Below are 17,371 nucleotides of genomic sequence, written 5' to 3'. Positions count from 1 at the left end.
AAACCACATTAGCTGTCCTCCAGAACTCTTGCATGCCCTCTGGGGCCAGACAGGAATTAAAGATTTGAGACAAGACTCCTGCAATTTTCTCCCCCACCTTCCATAGCAACATGGGGTACATGATTTTAGCTGAATAAGTTTTGCTTGCAATAAATTAGATATTTATCTATTGTTTAAGAAACTTGACTGACTTTGTTCTGATACTGATCTCTATGAGTTTAACATCTATATAAAACTAACACTATGGTCATAACCTCACTTCTTAAATTCAAACTTTAGTGTGAGCAGGGAGGAATGGGACAAGGAATGGAATCAGTTCACCACTCCAACTGGGAAATAACAAAATCATCAATTCCTATGCAATATCACCCAAGTGTCTTAATACAGGTGTAGGCCATTCACACATAGATGGAACACAATTATCACTTGAAGGTCAATTGCAATTTAAAAAATGTTTACCTAAGAAATGGGATGTTCTGTTCTCACAAATAATTAATTTTCAATACTGATTTAGGTGCATGCATACCGATTACATGAAGGGTGAGCCAGAAACCACAAAAACCTGTACAACGTACCTTTAGTAATTTTTCAATGCTGTAATTAGTGACTACACCTATAAGATGGTTTTTGAGAAATATGATAGCTACAATTTTGGTGGTAACAGTTACTACTTTGGTAGAAATTCTGGGATTTAAATCCAACATATCCAATTTCACATTGGTAGGACAAGCAACGCCTTAAAACATAGTACCACAGCAATCAGCATTACTAACTTTAAGAAATTAAATACTACAATGTAACAAAACTACAGAGAAATAAACAAAAACTTGAGTCCCAATAAATAAGAACTGGAATTTTTACTGCACCATTTATGACTCTGGATCATCCCAAAGTGCTTTAAAGCCAATTAAATACTTTTGAAGCGTTATAATATTATGAACACGGCAGCCAGTTTCCTCACTGCAAAAAGAGTAATGCGATTTTACAAAATGATTTATTTTTGCCATTTTTGATAGAAGGACAAATATTGACTCGGACACAAGGGATAACTCTACTTCAAAATAATGCCACGGTATCTTTCATATCCATCATAGAAAATAGACTAGTTTAATGCCTTATCCAAAAGATGACATCTCTCCTTCAGTGCTGTCCTAGACTGTCAGTCTCAAGTTTGAGTTCAAGTTATATAAGTGCATGCATATGAACTAGGAGCAGGAGTAGGCAATTGACCCGTCAGCTTGCTCTGCCATCGGATATGATCACGGCTGATCTGAAATAAATTCAACTCTTTCCTACTTATGCCTTTATTCTTTGACGCCCTTGTCAATCAAGTATCTAACTCGAACCTTATAAATATTCAAAGATGTGCCTCTGTGCTTGAGGAAAGAAAATTCCACAAATTATTAATCCTCAAAAAAAACCTCATCATCTCAGTAGTGAATGGTAGAGTCCTTACTTTTAAACGGTTTCTCTTAATTCTAGCCTCTCTCACAAAAGGAAACATCCTTTCAGCAACCATCATGTCAAGTCCTCTCAGGATCTTTACTGAAAACAACAAAATGCTGGAAATCACAGCAGGTCAGGCAGCATGGAGAGACAGCAATCTAATGTTTCAAGTCCAGATGACTCTTCATCAGAGCTCAGGATCTTATTATTTTGATTTGATGTTTTAGTAAAACAATCTGACAATCTTCTCAACTCCAAACATACAGGTCCAATCATTTAACCTTTCTTCATAAGATTACCCCATGTCTCAGGAATCAATTGAATGAACTTTCTTAGAACTGTTTCAATTGCAATTATGTCCTTCCTTAAATTAGGAGAACAAAACTTCACAGCACCCAAGATCTAGTCTCACCAAAACCCTGTACAGTTGTTTCTCTATTTTGATATACATTCTCCTTGCTATAACTGGCAACTTTCAACCTACCCCCTTAATCACCTCATGTACCTACAAGCTAACATTGAGATTCATGTACCAGTCACCCAAATCTCTCTGTTCTGTGATCCTTCTTCATTTACACATACTGATTTTCTGTCCTTCAAAGTGGAAGAAAATCAAATTTTCCCACAGTATACTGCATTTTCCTTTTTTTTGCTCACTCGTTCAAACTACCCAAGTTCCTTTGCAGACTCCTATATTTTCTTCACAACTTACACTATATTTTTGTCATCAGCAAATTTAGCAATCATACATTCAATGCCTTCATCCAAGTCACTGATATAGGTTGTAAGTAATTGAGGGTGCAATACCTGTGGTACTGCCAACACAAAAATGACCCAGTTATGCTCACACTTGCATCCTATTAGCTAACTGAATCTTTATCCCTGCTATTAGGTAACCCTTCACACCATTAGTTGTTATTTTATGCAATAATTTTTGATATGGCACCTTATAAATGCCTTTTGAAAATCCAAGTACACCACACCTAAAAGTTATCCTTTATTCACATTACTTATTACTTCCTCCAAGAACTCTAATAAATTAAACAAACATGATTTCCCTTTTACAAAACCACATTGACTCTGCCTGGCTGAATTAACATTTTTTAAGTGTCCTCTTAAACCTCTTTAACAATAGATATGAGCATTTTGTGAATGACATATGTTAGGCAGGTGCAGTTTCCTGTTTCTGTCTCCCTCCTTTATTGAATTACAACCAGCGCACCTTAACTCAGCAGCCATTTTCTTTTAAGAACCTAGGATGGGGATTTGTCAGATTTTAGTTTTAACAGTTTTCTTGTATCATTATCACTCAGTATTATTTATCAGTATTATTACTGAGGTAGTTATAGCAGGGCAATGCAATCAGGCAGAGTCAATATGATGCTGTGCAAAGGAAATTTGTTTAGCAATTTATTTGAGTTGTTTGAGGAAGTTACTAGTAACAGGGATAAAGGGTGCTATTTATTTCAATTTTTAGAAGTAATTTCAGATCCAGAAGACTCACCCCCATCTTCTCATGGGGAATTTAGGGTGGGCAATAAATTGATGCCTTGCCAGCATCGCCCAGATACTGTGACTTTAACAAACAAAAATGTTAAATATATCATATCAAAGGATACTGCACCGAGATAAGAGTTCATGGCGCAGGGGATTCATATATTAGCTAACCAATCCTGCACCCATGCTTATAGGAAACAATAAGCATAAATGAATCATTTTCATGTTGACAAGAGGTGGTGAAGTGCCATACAGATCAGTCCTGAGGCTTCAACTGTTCATAATGATATCGATGGCTTGCATGATGGGGCTAAGTGTAGTTAGAACTAGGTCTCACTCAACAATGTTGCACAGATTCTGCTCCCAAATCTCAGTTCTTCACCCTGACGTCTCATTGCTTTCCATCGCAATGTCTCAGTAGTTTCTGCCTCAATGTTTCTAGAGTAGAATATGAAATCTATAACTTCATTACTCAGAGGTGGCAATGGTACAAACTAAGTCAAAGGTGACATCTGCTCATAAATCCATTAAAGAAAGCAAATGAAATAAATTAAGCTTCAACATAATAATGACAGAAAATTTAAGTTTTGGAATTTTCTATAACTTGCAAAATAAGCACTAGATATCTGCAGGTGTGAAGGTAATGAAACATATCAAAGAGAGAAGCTAGACATACAAATTCATTCCACGAGTGAAAAAGTAATGGGTTATGACCAGCCTGTGTGTAGAAGTTTGCATAATTTCTCATTTTTTTTCATTTAGATTAGATTTCCTACAGTGTGGAAACAGGCCCTTCAGCCCAACCAATCCACATCGACCCTCCCAAGAGTAACCCACCCAGAACCATTTCCCTCTGACTAATGCATCTAACACTATGGGTAATTTAGCACGGCCAATTCACCTGACCTGCACATCTTTGTGACTGTGGGAGAAAACCGGAACACCTGGAGGAAATCTACGCAGACATGAGGAGAATGTGCAAACTCCACACAGTCAGTCACCTGAGGCTGGAATCGAACCTGGGACCGTGGTGCTGTGAGGCAGCACTGCTAACCACTGTAACCCATGAGTTTTGCTGAGTGCACCACACTAATTACAACTCACATTTTTACATAAAGCCACTGTTTGTGTGAGAAATGATTACAGAAAAGATAGCAACTCAGTGAAACAGATTAGATTACCTACAGTGTGGAAACAGGCCCTTCAGCCCAACAAGTGCACACCCACCCTCCAAAGATTAACCCACCCCCCTCTGACAATTTCCCATGGCCAATTCACCTGACCTGCACATCTTTGGATTGTGGGAGGAAACCGGAGGAAACCTACACAGACACGGGGAGAATGTGCAAACTCCAGACAGATAGTCGCCCAAGGTTGGAATCGAACCTGGGACCGTGGCGCTGTGAGGTAGCAGTGCTAACCACTGAGCCACTGTACCACCCATGTTGTTAATTTACAATTTATAAAAAATATAATAGTATTTATGATGTTTGAATACTGTCATTCAGCTGAGAGTTACCTGCAAATTTATTTCCAGCTATACAGTATTTCTGTTCATTGGATTGCATATGCTGAATATTTGAGGTTTATAGCTGTGAGAGTATGTGGAGGAAGGTGCATTAGATAGATTTTCCAGTCTGCATGGTATTCTTTGCTGAGACTGTGGCACTCAGTTTCAAAGTATCCTAAAAGAATTAAAATCTGATCCATGCCCAAGAATACAAAGGTCTCTGGACCCAAAACATTACCTGTGTTACTCTCTCCACAGGTGCTGCCAGGTCTGCTGAGGCAAGCAATTTGTTTTTATTTTAGATTTCCAGCTTTAATTTGTCGGTTTAGCCTTTTCTTCAGTAATTTGTTTGGATGACTGCCGCAGCTCCAATTGAGTATTATTAATCCAGCCAATGTCTCCTCCAGTTGAGTAAAAGTAGCGGTCTTAATCTCCCACATGTAATGGATGAGTGGAAAGTTATGCAACACGAGCACTTGCCTATTTATTTACATTATCTCTCACTTAGAATTATGAATATGTTACAATTTGGTTATAATGCTGTGAATGCATAGCTTTATTGTGAGCTTTCAGTTCTGCAGCAATTGTATTGGAGACAGTAGATAAAAGTTTTTTTTAAGAGGAGTTACTCTGTTGCCATTTTTAAAAACTTCTTTGTGGTATGCAAAGGTAGCTAGTAAAGCCAGAATCTATTACCCATCCTTAGGTGTACTTGGGGTGGCAGTGGTGAGCCTCGAGCTTGAATTGCTGAAGTTCGTGTGGTATTAAGTAAATGTACATTTTTGTTAGGTTGGAAGCCGGAGGTTTTTCACCCAGTAATACTGAAAGAACAGTGTTATAATTCCAAGACGGTGTGATGTGTGACTGGGAGGGGCACTTGCAAAATTGTGGCATTTTCACATATCTGTTGCCCTTGTTTGGTGCTGATCAAGGCTTGCTCAACTGAGGGAAGCTGGGAGGGGTGATCAGCAGGACATTTCGTTGCCCATGTTTGACTTGATGTCATAAGACTGGATTGAATTGGATGACAAATGTTGAGGACTTCAAGGGCCACTCCCTCCTGACTGCAGTCAGTGTTCTATAATGCCCAGATGAAAAGATACCAAGTATCTAGATTGCACACTTAAATATGGAGAGAAAGTAGAGGATTTCAGTAACATGAGCACAGAAAATTTCCCAAGGCTGCTGCCCACACTATGTGCTGTGATGTCCTCTTTCAGTCAGCTCAAAACAGGTACATTGAAAAGATAGGAACTTGATCAAGATCAGGGACACAAAGATCCATCCAAAACTGCTCAAACCTCTCAGTCTAATTGAAGAGATATACTCAGTACTTTTGCGGAAAACAAACCGTCTAACAAGAATCCACACTTCAAAATTCATTTTCAAGTGGGAGTTTGGTTCAGTAATAACACACTAACATGTTTGGAGTTAGAAGCCCGTGTATTCATCTCCACATTCTTCAGTACATAAATCAAAGATTTCCATGTGCTTGGAAAGTGAGGGAATGCTGCAGTGGCATAAATATATCTTTCAGGTTAGTAGTAAAAACTGAGGCTCCCCCCATCCATCTATTCAAGTGGACTCGAGAGATTCCATGTCACTTTTGAATAATATGTAGCCAACAACCAATCCTTAAATTAACACCACAAAAGTAATTCAACTGCTACTTGTGTGAAGATGCCACATATACCTATGATCCAGTGGTCATATTTTAAAAGTACTTAATACACCACGAAGTAGCTGAAAATGTGTTGCTGGAAAAGCGCAGCAGGTCAGGCAGCATCCAAGGAACAGGAGAATCGACGTTTCGGGCATAAGCCCTTCTTCAGGAATGTAACTTGGGAGATTGAAAAGTACAAACACTCAACTTTTTCATTCTCCAAGTACAGAGGTATGAAAAGTGGTTATCGTTCATTAGCGTTCATTAGCAGAGGGATTGAATTCAAGAGTCGTGAAGTGATATTGCAACTGTACAGGACTTTGGTTAGGCCACATTTGGAGTACTGTGTGCAGTTCTGGTCGCCTCACTTTAGGAAAGATGTGGAAGCTTTGGAGAGGGTGCAGAGAAGATTTACCAGGATGTTGCCTGGAATGGAGAGGAAGTCGTACGAGGATAGGTTGAGAGTGCTAGGCCTTTTCTCATTGGAACGGCGAAGGATGAGGGGTGACTTGATAGAGGTTTATAAGATGATCAGAGGAATAGATAGAGTAGACAGTCAGAAACTTTTTCCCCGGGTACAACAGAGTGTTACAAGGGGACATAAATTTAAGGTGAAGGGTGGAAGGTATAGGGGAGATGTCAGGGGTGGGTTCTTTACCCAGAGAGTGGTGGGGGCATGGAATGCGCTGCCTGTGGGAGTGGCAGAGTCAGAATCTTTGGTGACCTTTAAGCGGCAATTGGATAGGTACATGGATAGGTGCTTAAGCTAGGAGGAGAAAGTGAGGTCTGCAGATGCTGGAGATCAGAGCTGAAAATGTGTTGCTGGAAAAGCGCAGCAGGTCAGGCAGCATCCAGGGAACAGGAGAATCGATGTTTCGGGCATAAGCCCTTCTTCAGGAATGCTTAAGCTAGGACAAATGTTCGGCACAACATTGTGGGCCGAAGGGCCTGTTCTGTGCTGTATTGTTCTACGTTCACCCAAAGCTCACTTGCCTCACTTGCTTGACTGTATAAACTAAGTGAAATATAAAAATCAACACACACACATGCAGAACATTAGCATAAATAAATTTAACTTGTCAATTAATAATCATGTTGAGGATTAAGATATAGAACAGGCATGTTTAAACTGCATGATGGAAAAAAAGTCAAGGGACTGAATGACCTATTCCTATTTCCATACCTGCAAATCTTTAAGATTACAGATCCTATAACCATGCTGCTTTACCCATAACGTCCCCATTTGAATTTGTCAGACAGATTACTGTACACAAGTGTTAACTGAAGGATTTGGCTGTAAACAACTCAAACATACCATAGATTCCTGTAGATTCTAACAAATTATTCATATGTAAAACTAAACTGTGGAGGTTACTCAAAACTGATTGCAATTTACTTCAAAAAGACTTGGTGCACTACCCACACACCTACACAATTGCTACTGGCTTTAAAACACAAAAGCAAACATAATTATAATAACGTAAGGAATATAAAATCACATTTAAAGAAATGAAGAGAGACTGAAAGAATATGAAGCAGCGTTATCATCGTTTTCTTCCATTTGTGATGGCATTTCATAGCAGAAACAGAGCTTCTCAAATGTTGCCCACGGTTGTGGACAGTGGCTTGAGAAACCTCAAAGTTACGTACAAATTTTGAAATGTTAGTAATGTCCTCCAGCATTACAAAATGCTTCATGAAAGTAGCACAAAGTAGTTAATCTTGATGAGATGACTAACTACAGAGAAGCTACAAATGTGAAATGGAATTTTTGGAGAAGTATTTAAATGGGAAGTATTAAAGTACAGTCAACAAATAACTTGACTATCTAAAAACACGCACAATGTTTAAAAAGATGGTTTTCAGCTCAATCCATCAGGTGGGCCGTTCTTCAAATGGTGTAAACTCAGCTTCTATGTACAAAAAATACTTTGAGGAAAATCAGAATTGAAATGCTAACTACATCCCTTTCAAAAAAAAAAGCCACCTCAAATCAGGCCACGATAATTGATTTTTGTGTCTTTATACAGAGCTTGAGACTCACATATCATCCCTAGAAAATGCCACAAATCAAGTGCATTCATTTTAAAATTTGAAGCTCACCAAGTAAAAAACAGATACACTAACATTTCAGAAGCTGGTGTACTTTGAGCATATGCAAAGGTCAGGTAAATCAATCATGTAATTTAATCAAGCAGCCTTGGAATTTACCTATGACAGCTCTGATGTTTACCATGTATCAATCAGGAGTGCCCTAGCAAAGAGACTATATAAACCAGCAAGAAAACTTACCACCAGTTCACTCAAACTGAACTTTTAAACCATGATTCCCACAGTCACCGTGTTGACCTTTCAACAACTTTGCATGTTTAAAGATCAGCTTCCAGAGTATGGTCTCTTTAGGTTAAAGTCTAATCTAGTTTCTTTAAAAGGTGCATTCTATACTACAGATTTCAAAGAAAGAATAAATTCATCAGTTTCATATTTAACGTGGTATCTAATGAAGTTTCAAGAAATCATTTAGCTTATCTTTTATCAGATGATTTCAGCTAAATGTAACAAATGTGAAGAGAAAGCCTGCAATTCAACTCTATCCACGAGGAAACGTAAATCTAAAGGATTCCCACTGTCAACAGCTTTTAACACATGCAAATAGCTCGAAAAGAATAGTACAACAAAATAGGGTCATTCTGACCTGACACCTTTAATGATCTTTCCCATCTTTCAGCTGCCAAAAGATGCACAATTGCCTCACAACTCTCCCCTAATGTTGCCTAAACCAACTTATATGAGAAATTCTCATCTCCAAATGCAACATGCAGAATCTGAAATCAGTCATTACTTCATACCTTATATTTTACCATTAATCCTGAAATCCACTCACATTATGTTGCACACTTCCACATTTATGGCTTCACTGAACAACATTTTCTTCTCTTTTTAAAGCACATAATGAAAACTCAATTATTTGCAATAATAGAAGACAATTCCCAGTACATTAGAAAGTCACATTTCAGTGCCATTAAAACCCAACCCAAACATAATGCAGCAGTTAAAAGAAACCCTGCAAAAGAGCATGGTAAAGCTAGATCTCCAACTCACAACACACTCAAAACTTCTTCACTAATGTGTATTACATTCTGCAAATTCAATAATGGTCCAGCAAAAGATAACATCAGACCTGACCCAAGTATGCAAAGAAGTCTAACTGAAATATCTGCAAAATGTAATTTAAAATACAGCAATAGATACCATCCACCTGAAGCTTTGATTTCGATACGTTCAGTCAAGGATATTTGTGAATACAGATAATAGTAGATACTCAGGCAGTAAATCCATTTATTATTTATCATTTAAGTATTAAAATTGGCTTATAAGATCAGTAATTTCTGCCAAAAAATGTTAATGCAATTTTTAGGTTGCTTAGTTTAAATATTATCTCCAATTGTGTTACGTTAGTTAGCCACATGTTCACAGACGTACAAATTATTTTTATGCAAGGAAGTTCAAAAGTACAGTTTTCTATACATCTTTATTAGCCATTAGAATACATAACATTTACACTATAACTATTGATTGGAAAAATAGATTTAAAAATGAAGCAGTAGATGCTTAAGGAGGAAATCTTTGTTGTGGTACAAAAGGTATTCAAACGTGTTCATTGAACCCACCCTTCTGCTGAGGAACCTTTCATTAGAAAAGCCCAGACTTAGAGAAATTATTGCCATCTGCTTAAGATGTGCAGCTGGTTATGAAAGAGTGGAAAATAAAAGGTTTTGCAACACCTAATTATAAAAACTCTTATGCTTTTCAAATTTAAATTTTTCAGTCTTGGTGAAAAGACAAAAGCTAATCAATTCAATGAGGAAAACTGAAAAAAAATGTGATGACTATTTGATATTGTACACTATGATTTTCATCCCAAACGGAACTGACATCCTGTGCTTTGATTACATTTTTTTTCCCTGTTTGCCTAATCTAATCTCCATTTAGCTACAATCTGCCTAGATCTTGATGCCAAGCAGATCATGTTGCTAGGATGCATATTATTTACCATTGCAATATAACATTTGTTCTTGTAAACTGACAGAAAAATGAATAATTTTACAATTTTGATGTCTGTCACATCAAAATATCTATCACAACAAACTCAACTGCAGAATGACCTTAGAACCATGCACATCATTTGAAGACTACTGTGTGCTATGAAAGCTGAAAATGTGTTGCTGGAAAAGCGCAGCAGGTCAGGCAGCATCCAAGGAACAGGAGAATCGACGTTTCGGGCATAAGCCCTTCTTCAGGAGGGCTTATTCCTGAAGAAGGGCTTATGCCCGAAACGTCGATTCTCCTGTTCCTTGGATGCTGCCTGACCTGCTGCGCTTTTCCAGCAACACATTTTCAGCTTTGATCTCCAGCATCTGCCGCCCTCACTTTCTCCTGTGTGCTATGAAAGATGATTTAAAAGAGTGGCGATTTAAAAGAGCTTCCTTTCATTTTTTAAAATTATAATGCTACTTTGAAATTAAGTTTATTCTATGCACATAAACCATGACCATCTGAAATATCATGCGATGAACAAAATTGAGTATTGAATAAATGTGGCCATATCCTTGTAATTCTGAATTCAATTTGTATCATGAAAAGATGGGGAGGCATGAGGAAAGGGAAGGGGAACATATTGTTTTATGCTCCTGTATGTCCAAGTCAAAAGCAGCTTTGGAACAATTACCCAAGTACTTCTTCTTCCAGAAGCAAAATGGTGAAAGTAGGAACCAAAATAGGCAGGGGTAAATAAAAGCTGTTTGTCGCTTTTATACCTTTTTTTCCAAAACAAATAAATTGCAAGCAATGGAATTCAGATTTCGAGGCTCAACACTTAGCTAAATCCAAATTTACATTGATTTGCATTCCCATACTGTAAATTTATAATTTTGATTTTGATACATTTTAAGTTTATAAAATTATTTTAAATGAGAGACTTGTATTGTTCGCTACTGAAGAATCTTGTACCAATTCATAGCCCAAACAAAATGGAGCCCAACAATGAAATAGCACAAACAGGATGGACAAATTTCACATAATGCTGATTTAGGTTGATTCAGATTAGGGAATAAGTTAAATTTCAACCGTTTTATTGATCTATTGATTAAAACATCAATATCAGCAACTAGAAAATGTGGAGAGTAACTCAAAAGGTAGCTTTTCAGAAAGAAAAAAGCTCTGTCAAAAGCTAGACATTTTAAAAGCAAGAGTAATGCCATCTGTGAGGCAAAGGATAGTCACATTTGCACCAACATGAAAGACTCATTCTAAATCATCTAAGCCACTTTAAGCTCTGCATCCTTACACTGTTTTGACAATAAGTGTTGGTGACATGGACTTGGGTATAAAAGAGAGAAGCAGGCAAAGTGATGACCCTTGGTTTTGTTGCAGACAGTCAGAGATGAAGCTAGATGCATTGGAGCTGATAGGAATTTCCAGTTGTTTTACAACACAAAGAAGCTGATGAGTCTCTGGTTAGTTGTTAAGGTCTCTTCCAATCTTCAATTTAACATAACCTTACCACCATATAGTACACTAATAAAATATATAAAGGGCAACATAAGCAAGTGAATAATTTAATTAAATAAATAAAACTAAATAAATAAAACAATAAGGTGCAAACTGCAAGGTGGATGAGCAACTTGACCACAGCACTGCAGTAAAGGAAACCACTCAAATGGTGGGAGACACAGGAATGTAGTAGGTAATAGGAAAGTGAGGCAGACTGGCACCATCCTCTGCAGGAAGATTGAAAGGCCATATGGTTGTGTTTGAGACTTCTGCTTAGTGCTGGAAAGGAACTTGCAATGGGTGGAGGATACAATGGTTGCATTCAACGTAAGTACCAACAATATAGGTAGAACAAGGGAAGAAGTTCTGCAGAGAGCGTATGAAAGGCTAGACACCAAACTGAAAAGCAGAATCTCAGTTGTTATAAAGTTTGAATTATTCTGCAAATTGGCATAGGGTAAATAAAATGAGAGAGATAATTATGGGGCTGAAAGGCTAATGTGGGAGAAGTAAGTATCAGTTCATGGATTACTGACATCAGGACTGAGAAAACTAGGAGTTATACTATTGGGACAGTCCACAGCTGAACCATGGTGGGACCAATGCTCTTGCTAATCTCACAACGAGGGAAGCACAGAGGATTTTAAAGTAAAAAGAGGGGGCAATGTATCAAATGTAGAATATTAAAGAATAGGGATAAGGTAAAAGAGGAAAACAGTAATACGGGCAATGAGGGGCAGAGTGATAAAAACCTTAGAAATACACTAGCAATCAAAACTAGATGTGACAAAAATAACAGCATACAAAGTAAATATGATCTGATAGCTACAATAGAGACAGAGCGTTAAGATGACAAGCATATGCCATAAGAGAAATAGGAATTTGGGTAAAGGCAATGTGGTAGCACAGGTGCACAATCCTTTATCTGAAATGCTCAGGATCAGCTGGTTTTCAGAATTCAGAATTTTTCAAATTTCAGAATAAGTGACAGTTTGATGGTGAAATTGTTAAAAAGGTCTTACTGGAGAAACAGACTCACTGAGTAAAATGGGCCTTGAGACAGAATTTGAGGCCTGCCCGTGCTGGGCCACGCCCACCCCCCCCACATCGCATCAGAGTGACACGCGTTGAGTGGACTTGGGTTAACTGTTTGCACGCCAAACAACCTTGTTAACGAGAAAAAACTTCACAAAAATCTACGGACTTTTGGATAAAGGGCTGTCTACCTGTACAGTTAACCAAGGTGGCAGTCGTGTAATAGTTAGAGTTGACCTTGGTTTAGGACAGCAGGATGTAGGATGGGTTTGAAAAGAGTTAAGGTATTGTAGGGGAAAGTATTAACTTGTGCGGGTGGTCAGCAGGCCCTCTAACAGTAAACAGAATGTGAGACAACGTATACAAGACAAAATATTGAGCGCTTGTGATAAAATAGTCACGGTTACTATATTTTCCAACATATTGGAAAAAAAAGATGGTCAATAGTCGCTTGGATGAAGAATTCATCGAATGCTTTTGAGACAACTTCTGACAGCAGCGTGTTTTGGAACTGACCAGAGAACAGTTTACATTAGATTTGGTATTGTGCAATATGACAGGATTAACTAACGACCTCAAAATTAAGTCAAGATAGCAGCAGCCACAATATGATTGAGTTATACTTCAAGTTTTGAAGGGAAAAGATTAGAATTAAGACTAGCATTTTAAACTCAAATAAGGACAACAATGTGTACATGAAAGCCGAGTTAGCTGAAGTAAACTAACATTCTAAGCTGGGGGAGAGATCAATAGAAAAACAGTGGCAGAAATTTAAATGATATTTCAGAATACACAAAATAAGAATATTCCTAATATAAAGAAAAATTCTAAGGGGAGGACCCACCACCCATGATACTTTAACTAAATAAATTAGTGTATCAAATTTAAGGAAAACTATAAATGTGCAAAGGTGAGCGACAACCTACATGATTGATCAGCTGATAAAGAATAATTGAAAAATGATGAAAGAGCTAATCAGGACAAAGCAATTAGAAGCTAGCTTGGAATGTAAAATAGGTAGTTAGAATTTTACAGCTTTTAAAAAGGAAATGTGTAAGTGATTGTTGGTCCTCGAGAGAATGAGAATGGGGACTTGGCAGATGAAATGAACGGTATAGAGGATACAAAAAATATTTCAGCAATAGCTATAAATCAGAAAGTGGAAGGAGAGGAACTTGGCAAAACGACAATCACAAGGCAAGGGATACTAAAAAACAAACTGTTGGAACTGTGGACTCCAGGTATTTTTCATATTGTGGTCTTAAAGGAGGTTGCTAATGAGTAGATGTGTTGGTGTTAACTCTACTTTATTCAGGAAATTCTTTGGAGTAGAAAGTAGTAAGTATCCCCTCTATTTAAGCAGAAAGGGAGGCAGAAAGTAGGAAATTACAGGCCAGTCAACTTGAGGCTTGTTGTAGGCAAGATGTTAGAATTGATCAAAAGGAGATTATAGCTGTGCACTTTGAAAAATTCAAGATAATTTGGAAGAGTCAGTACTTTTTCAGCAAATGGAAATCAGGTTTCACTAATTTATTGGAATTATTTGCTGTGGATAATGCGCCGTTGGTAAAAGGGGGTCTGTGGACATAATATACGTGGATTTCCAGAAGGTATTTCATAATGTTTCACATATTGTAGAAAATAAAATTAGGGTAACCAATTATCAGAGACAGGTGATCGCCTGAAAACAGAGAGTATGTCAGAACTGCCTTTGTTTGTTGGTAGAATATGATCAGCACTGTCCTGCAGGGACTTCAACATTTTACAATTTACTTCAATGACTTAGTCAAGATGAACAAAGGCCTGGTAGCTAAATCCACAGGTAACAATAGGTAGGAAAGTATGTTGTGATGCAGATGAAAATATTGCAGTCAAATATAGATGGGTTCAGTGAGTGGGCAAAAATCTGACAGCTGAAGCACAGTTAGGAAAAATGTGAAGTTGTTCACTTTGACAGGAAGAATGCAAAAAGCATAGTATTACCTAAATGGAGAACAACTGCACAATTCAAAGATGCAGAGGGACTTGATGTTCGGGTGCATGATTCACAATATGTTAGCATACAGGTACAGCACATAATCAAAGCAACTAATGGTATGCTATCCTTTATTACAAGAGGAATTGAACATAAGAGTTCTGATGAAAAGTCATATTGAACTTGAAACATTATCCTCCTCAGAAGCTATCAGACTTCCAGCGTTTCTCTCGCATTTTCTATTTTATTTATGATTTCCAGAGGTGACTCAGAGGAGGTTTTCTATATTGATACATAAAATGAGCAGATTGTCTTGAGGACAAATTGGACAGATTGAGCTTGTTTCCACTGGAGTTTAAATGAATCAAGGGTGACTTGATTGAAATGCTTAAGACTCTGAAATGTCTTGACTAGTGGAAAGGATGATTCTTCTTGTGGGTCAGTCTACAAATACGGAGCACTGTTCTAAAATTTGGAAAGGCATATTCAGAACAGAGCTGAGGAGATTTTTCACCCCCCCTTGGAGAGTTGGGTAACTTAGGAACTATGCTCCAGTGGTGGGAAGTAGGGTAATTGAATATTTCACGTATGTTGAGCAAGTGGAGAAGCTGGTGGTTCTTATTTCGAGCAGAGAAGGTTAAGATAAGATTGGTTAGGGGTCATTAAACTCAAAGGATTTTGGTATTATAAATAAAAGAGCAACTGCTTTCAGCTGCAGGAATGTCAGTTAAAAAGAGGACACAAACTAAGGTTAATTGGAAAAATTGCCAAGATATAAATGTTATTTTGCAGAGCTAATTGATATAATCTGGAACATTGCTTGCTACGGTGTTGAAAACAGAATAAATAATAATTTGCAAAATGAAATTGGCTAAGTATTGGAAGAAAAGAAAGATGCAGGGGTATGTATAAAGAGCAGGGGCATGGAAAGAATTGGACATCTCTTTCAACGAGTGACAGGCTGTATGGATATTTGTGTTGTACGGTTACATGATTCCAGCTCAGAAAACAACTTAGATTTGCCATTGTGGTAAGAAATCTACATAGTACATCTTTCATTTCTAAGTTAGGGCTGCCTTTTGTTTGATGCAATTTGAAAACCACAAGTGCAAACATTGGAAAATAAAATGAGAAAAGTATCCACAACTTTTTCTGAGACAGTATGGAGAGAAGGAATTTCAATTATCTTAACACTGATGATTGCAAGTATGAAGCATTTATTTTTAAGCATCAGAATGATAAAGGTCACATTAGTTTATATTCTAATATTATAAACGAGCTCTATGCGAACTCAAAAGATAGAATATATCATTATGAAACAAAAATATTATATGGCAAAATATTAACTCTTACTTTAAAAATAACAGAAAAATAGATTTTGTTTATTTTTACAATGCAATTTATCACCTCTGTATGGTTCAGCTTCAATTATTCCCTCAGAGGAACTGCCATAGTTGCTGGAAATGATTCTGGTTTCTTTGAGGGTAGGACCACCAGTCATCATGTGTTTCATGTCCTGAGGTAAATGAGAAAAGAAAGGGTAATCTAAACGGAGTTCCCAGATGAGAGCACATTTAGGCATTTGTATACTTCTGAGTTTTGAAGATGTGATGCCCCTTATAACAGTGACGACAGCTGATACATTCGAAGCAGCTATATTCTACGGCAATGTCACAAGGACATTTATGACATCACACATCACCAGAGTTCTCTGAAACGATAATTTCAAATAATTTAAAAAACATTTGTGCATTCATTCGCATAGGTTGATTTTATCATCATGGAGAAAATATATCAAAATGGATAATTCCTCTTGTTACTGCTGGCATCAGCTGCAACTGAAAATACTTTATGTGAATAATACAAAACTTAGGCAATGATTTCAAGTCCTCTTCTAATTTAAGCAGTAGTCCGGCTCACTGGTAATACTCTGGCATCTTTGGCAGAAAGGTCACGAGCCCAGGTCTTATTTCAGGGACTTGAGTACACAACCTAAAGTTGACATTTTAGTGTGGTGCTGATTGTGTGCGGCACCATGAGAGATGCTGTCTTTCAGATGAAATGCTAAACAGAGGGCTGTTTAAGGGGATGTAAAAGTTACTATTTGTAGTCTATTGCATTACTTAATTAAGCAGGATAACTTGTAGGTACTACAGTCAACAACTGTACAAACACCAAAATTCCCAACGCAGATTTTTTTTCCATTCATCTCATTGATTTTGTCTATATGGCAATAACACTACAAAACTTTATCATTGGAACATTCTGAGAACATAACATAAATTCTTGATTCATTCCATTAAAATAATTGGCATTATCAGCCATTCCTAAATATTTTCTAATCAACCTTTTCAAAGATGTTACTACCATACCTCTGAAGTCATTTGGACTTGAACCTGGGTCTCGTGGCTCAGAGGTAGGGACTCTACCACTGTGCCACAAGAGGCTCAAACTGTTAGAGATGTTTTCTAATCAACATGTTCAGAGATGTAAAAACAATGACTGCAGATGCTGGAAACCAGATTCTGGATCAGTGGTGCTGGAAGAGCACAGCAGCTCAGGCAGCATCCGAGGAGTTTCGAAATCGACGTTTCGGGCAAAAGCCCTTCATCAGGAATAAAGGCAGTGAGCCTGAAGCGTGGAGAGAGATAAGCTAGAGGAGGGTGGGGGTGGGGAGAAAGTAGCATAGAGT

General features: G+C 37.6%; 1 protein-coding gene across 5 annotated transcripts in view; it reads right to left on the bottom strand.

The window, feature by feature from the left end:
- Nucleotides 1–17,371, bottom strand: part of arfip1 (ADP-ribosylation factor interacting protein 1 (arfaptin 1)) — a 206,456-nt gene that overhangs the window by 42,464 nt on the left and 146,621 nt on the right. For all 5 annotated transcript variants that reach the window (XM_043699966.1, XM_043699976.1, XM_043699985.1 and 2 more), the window contains one exon: nt 16,087–16,195. In XM_043699966.1, coding sequence (XP_043555901.1) covers nt 16,087–16,195 — 109 coding nt within the window. The remainder of the gene's footprint in view (nt 1–16,086; nt 16,196–17,371) is intronic.

Source organism: Chiloscyllium plagiosum, chromosome 1, assembly GCF_004010195.1.
Source record: "Chiloscyllium plagiosum isolate BGI_BamShark_2017 chromosome 1, ASM401019v2, whole genome shotgun sequence".
Lineage (NCBI taxonomy): Eukaryota > Metazoa > Chordata > Chondrichthyes > Orectolobiformes > Hemiscylliidae > Chiloscyllium > Chiloscyllium plagiosum.
Note: the sequence above shows the minus strand (reverse complement) of the source record. Positions and strands in the feature narration are given on the sequence as shown.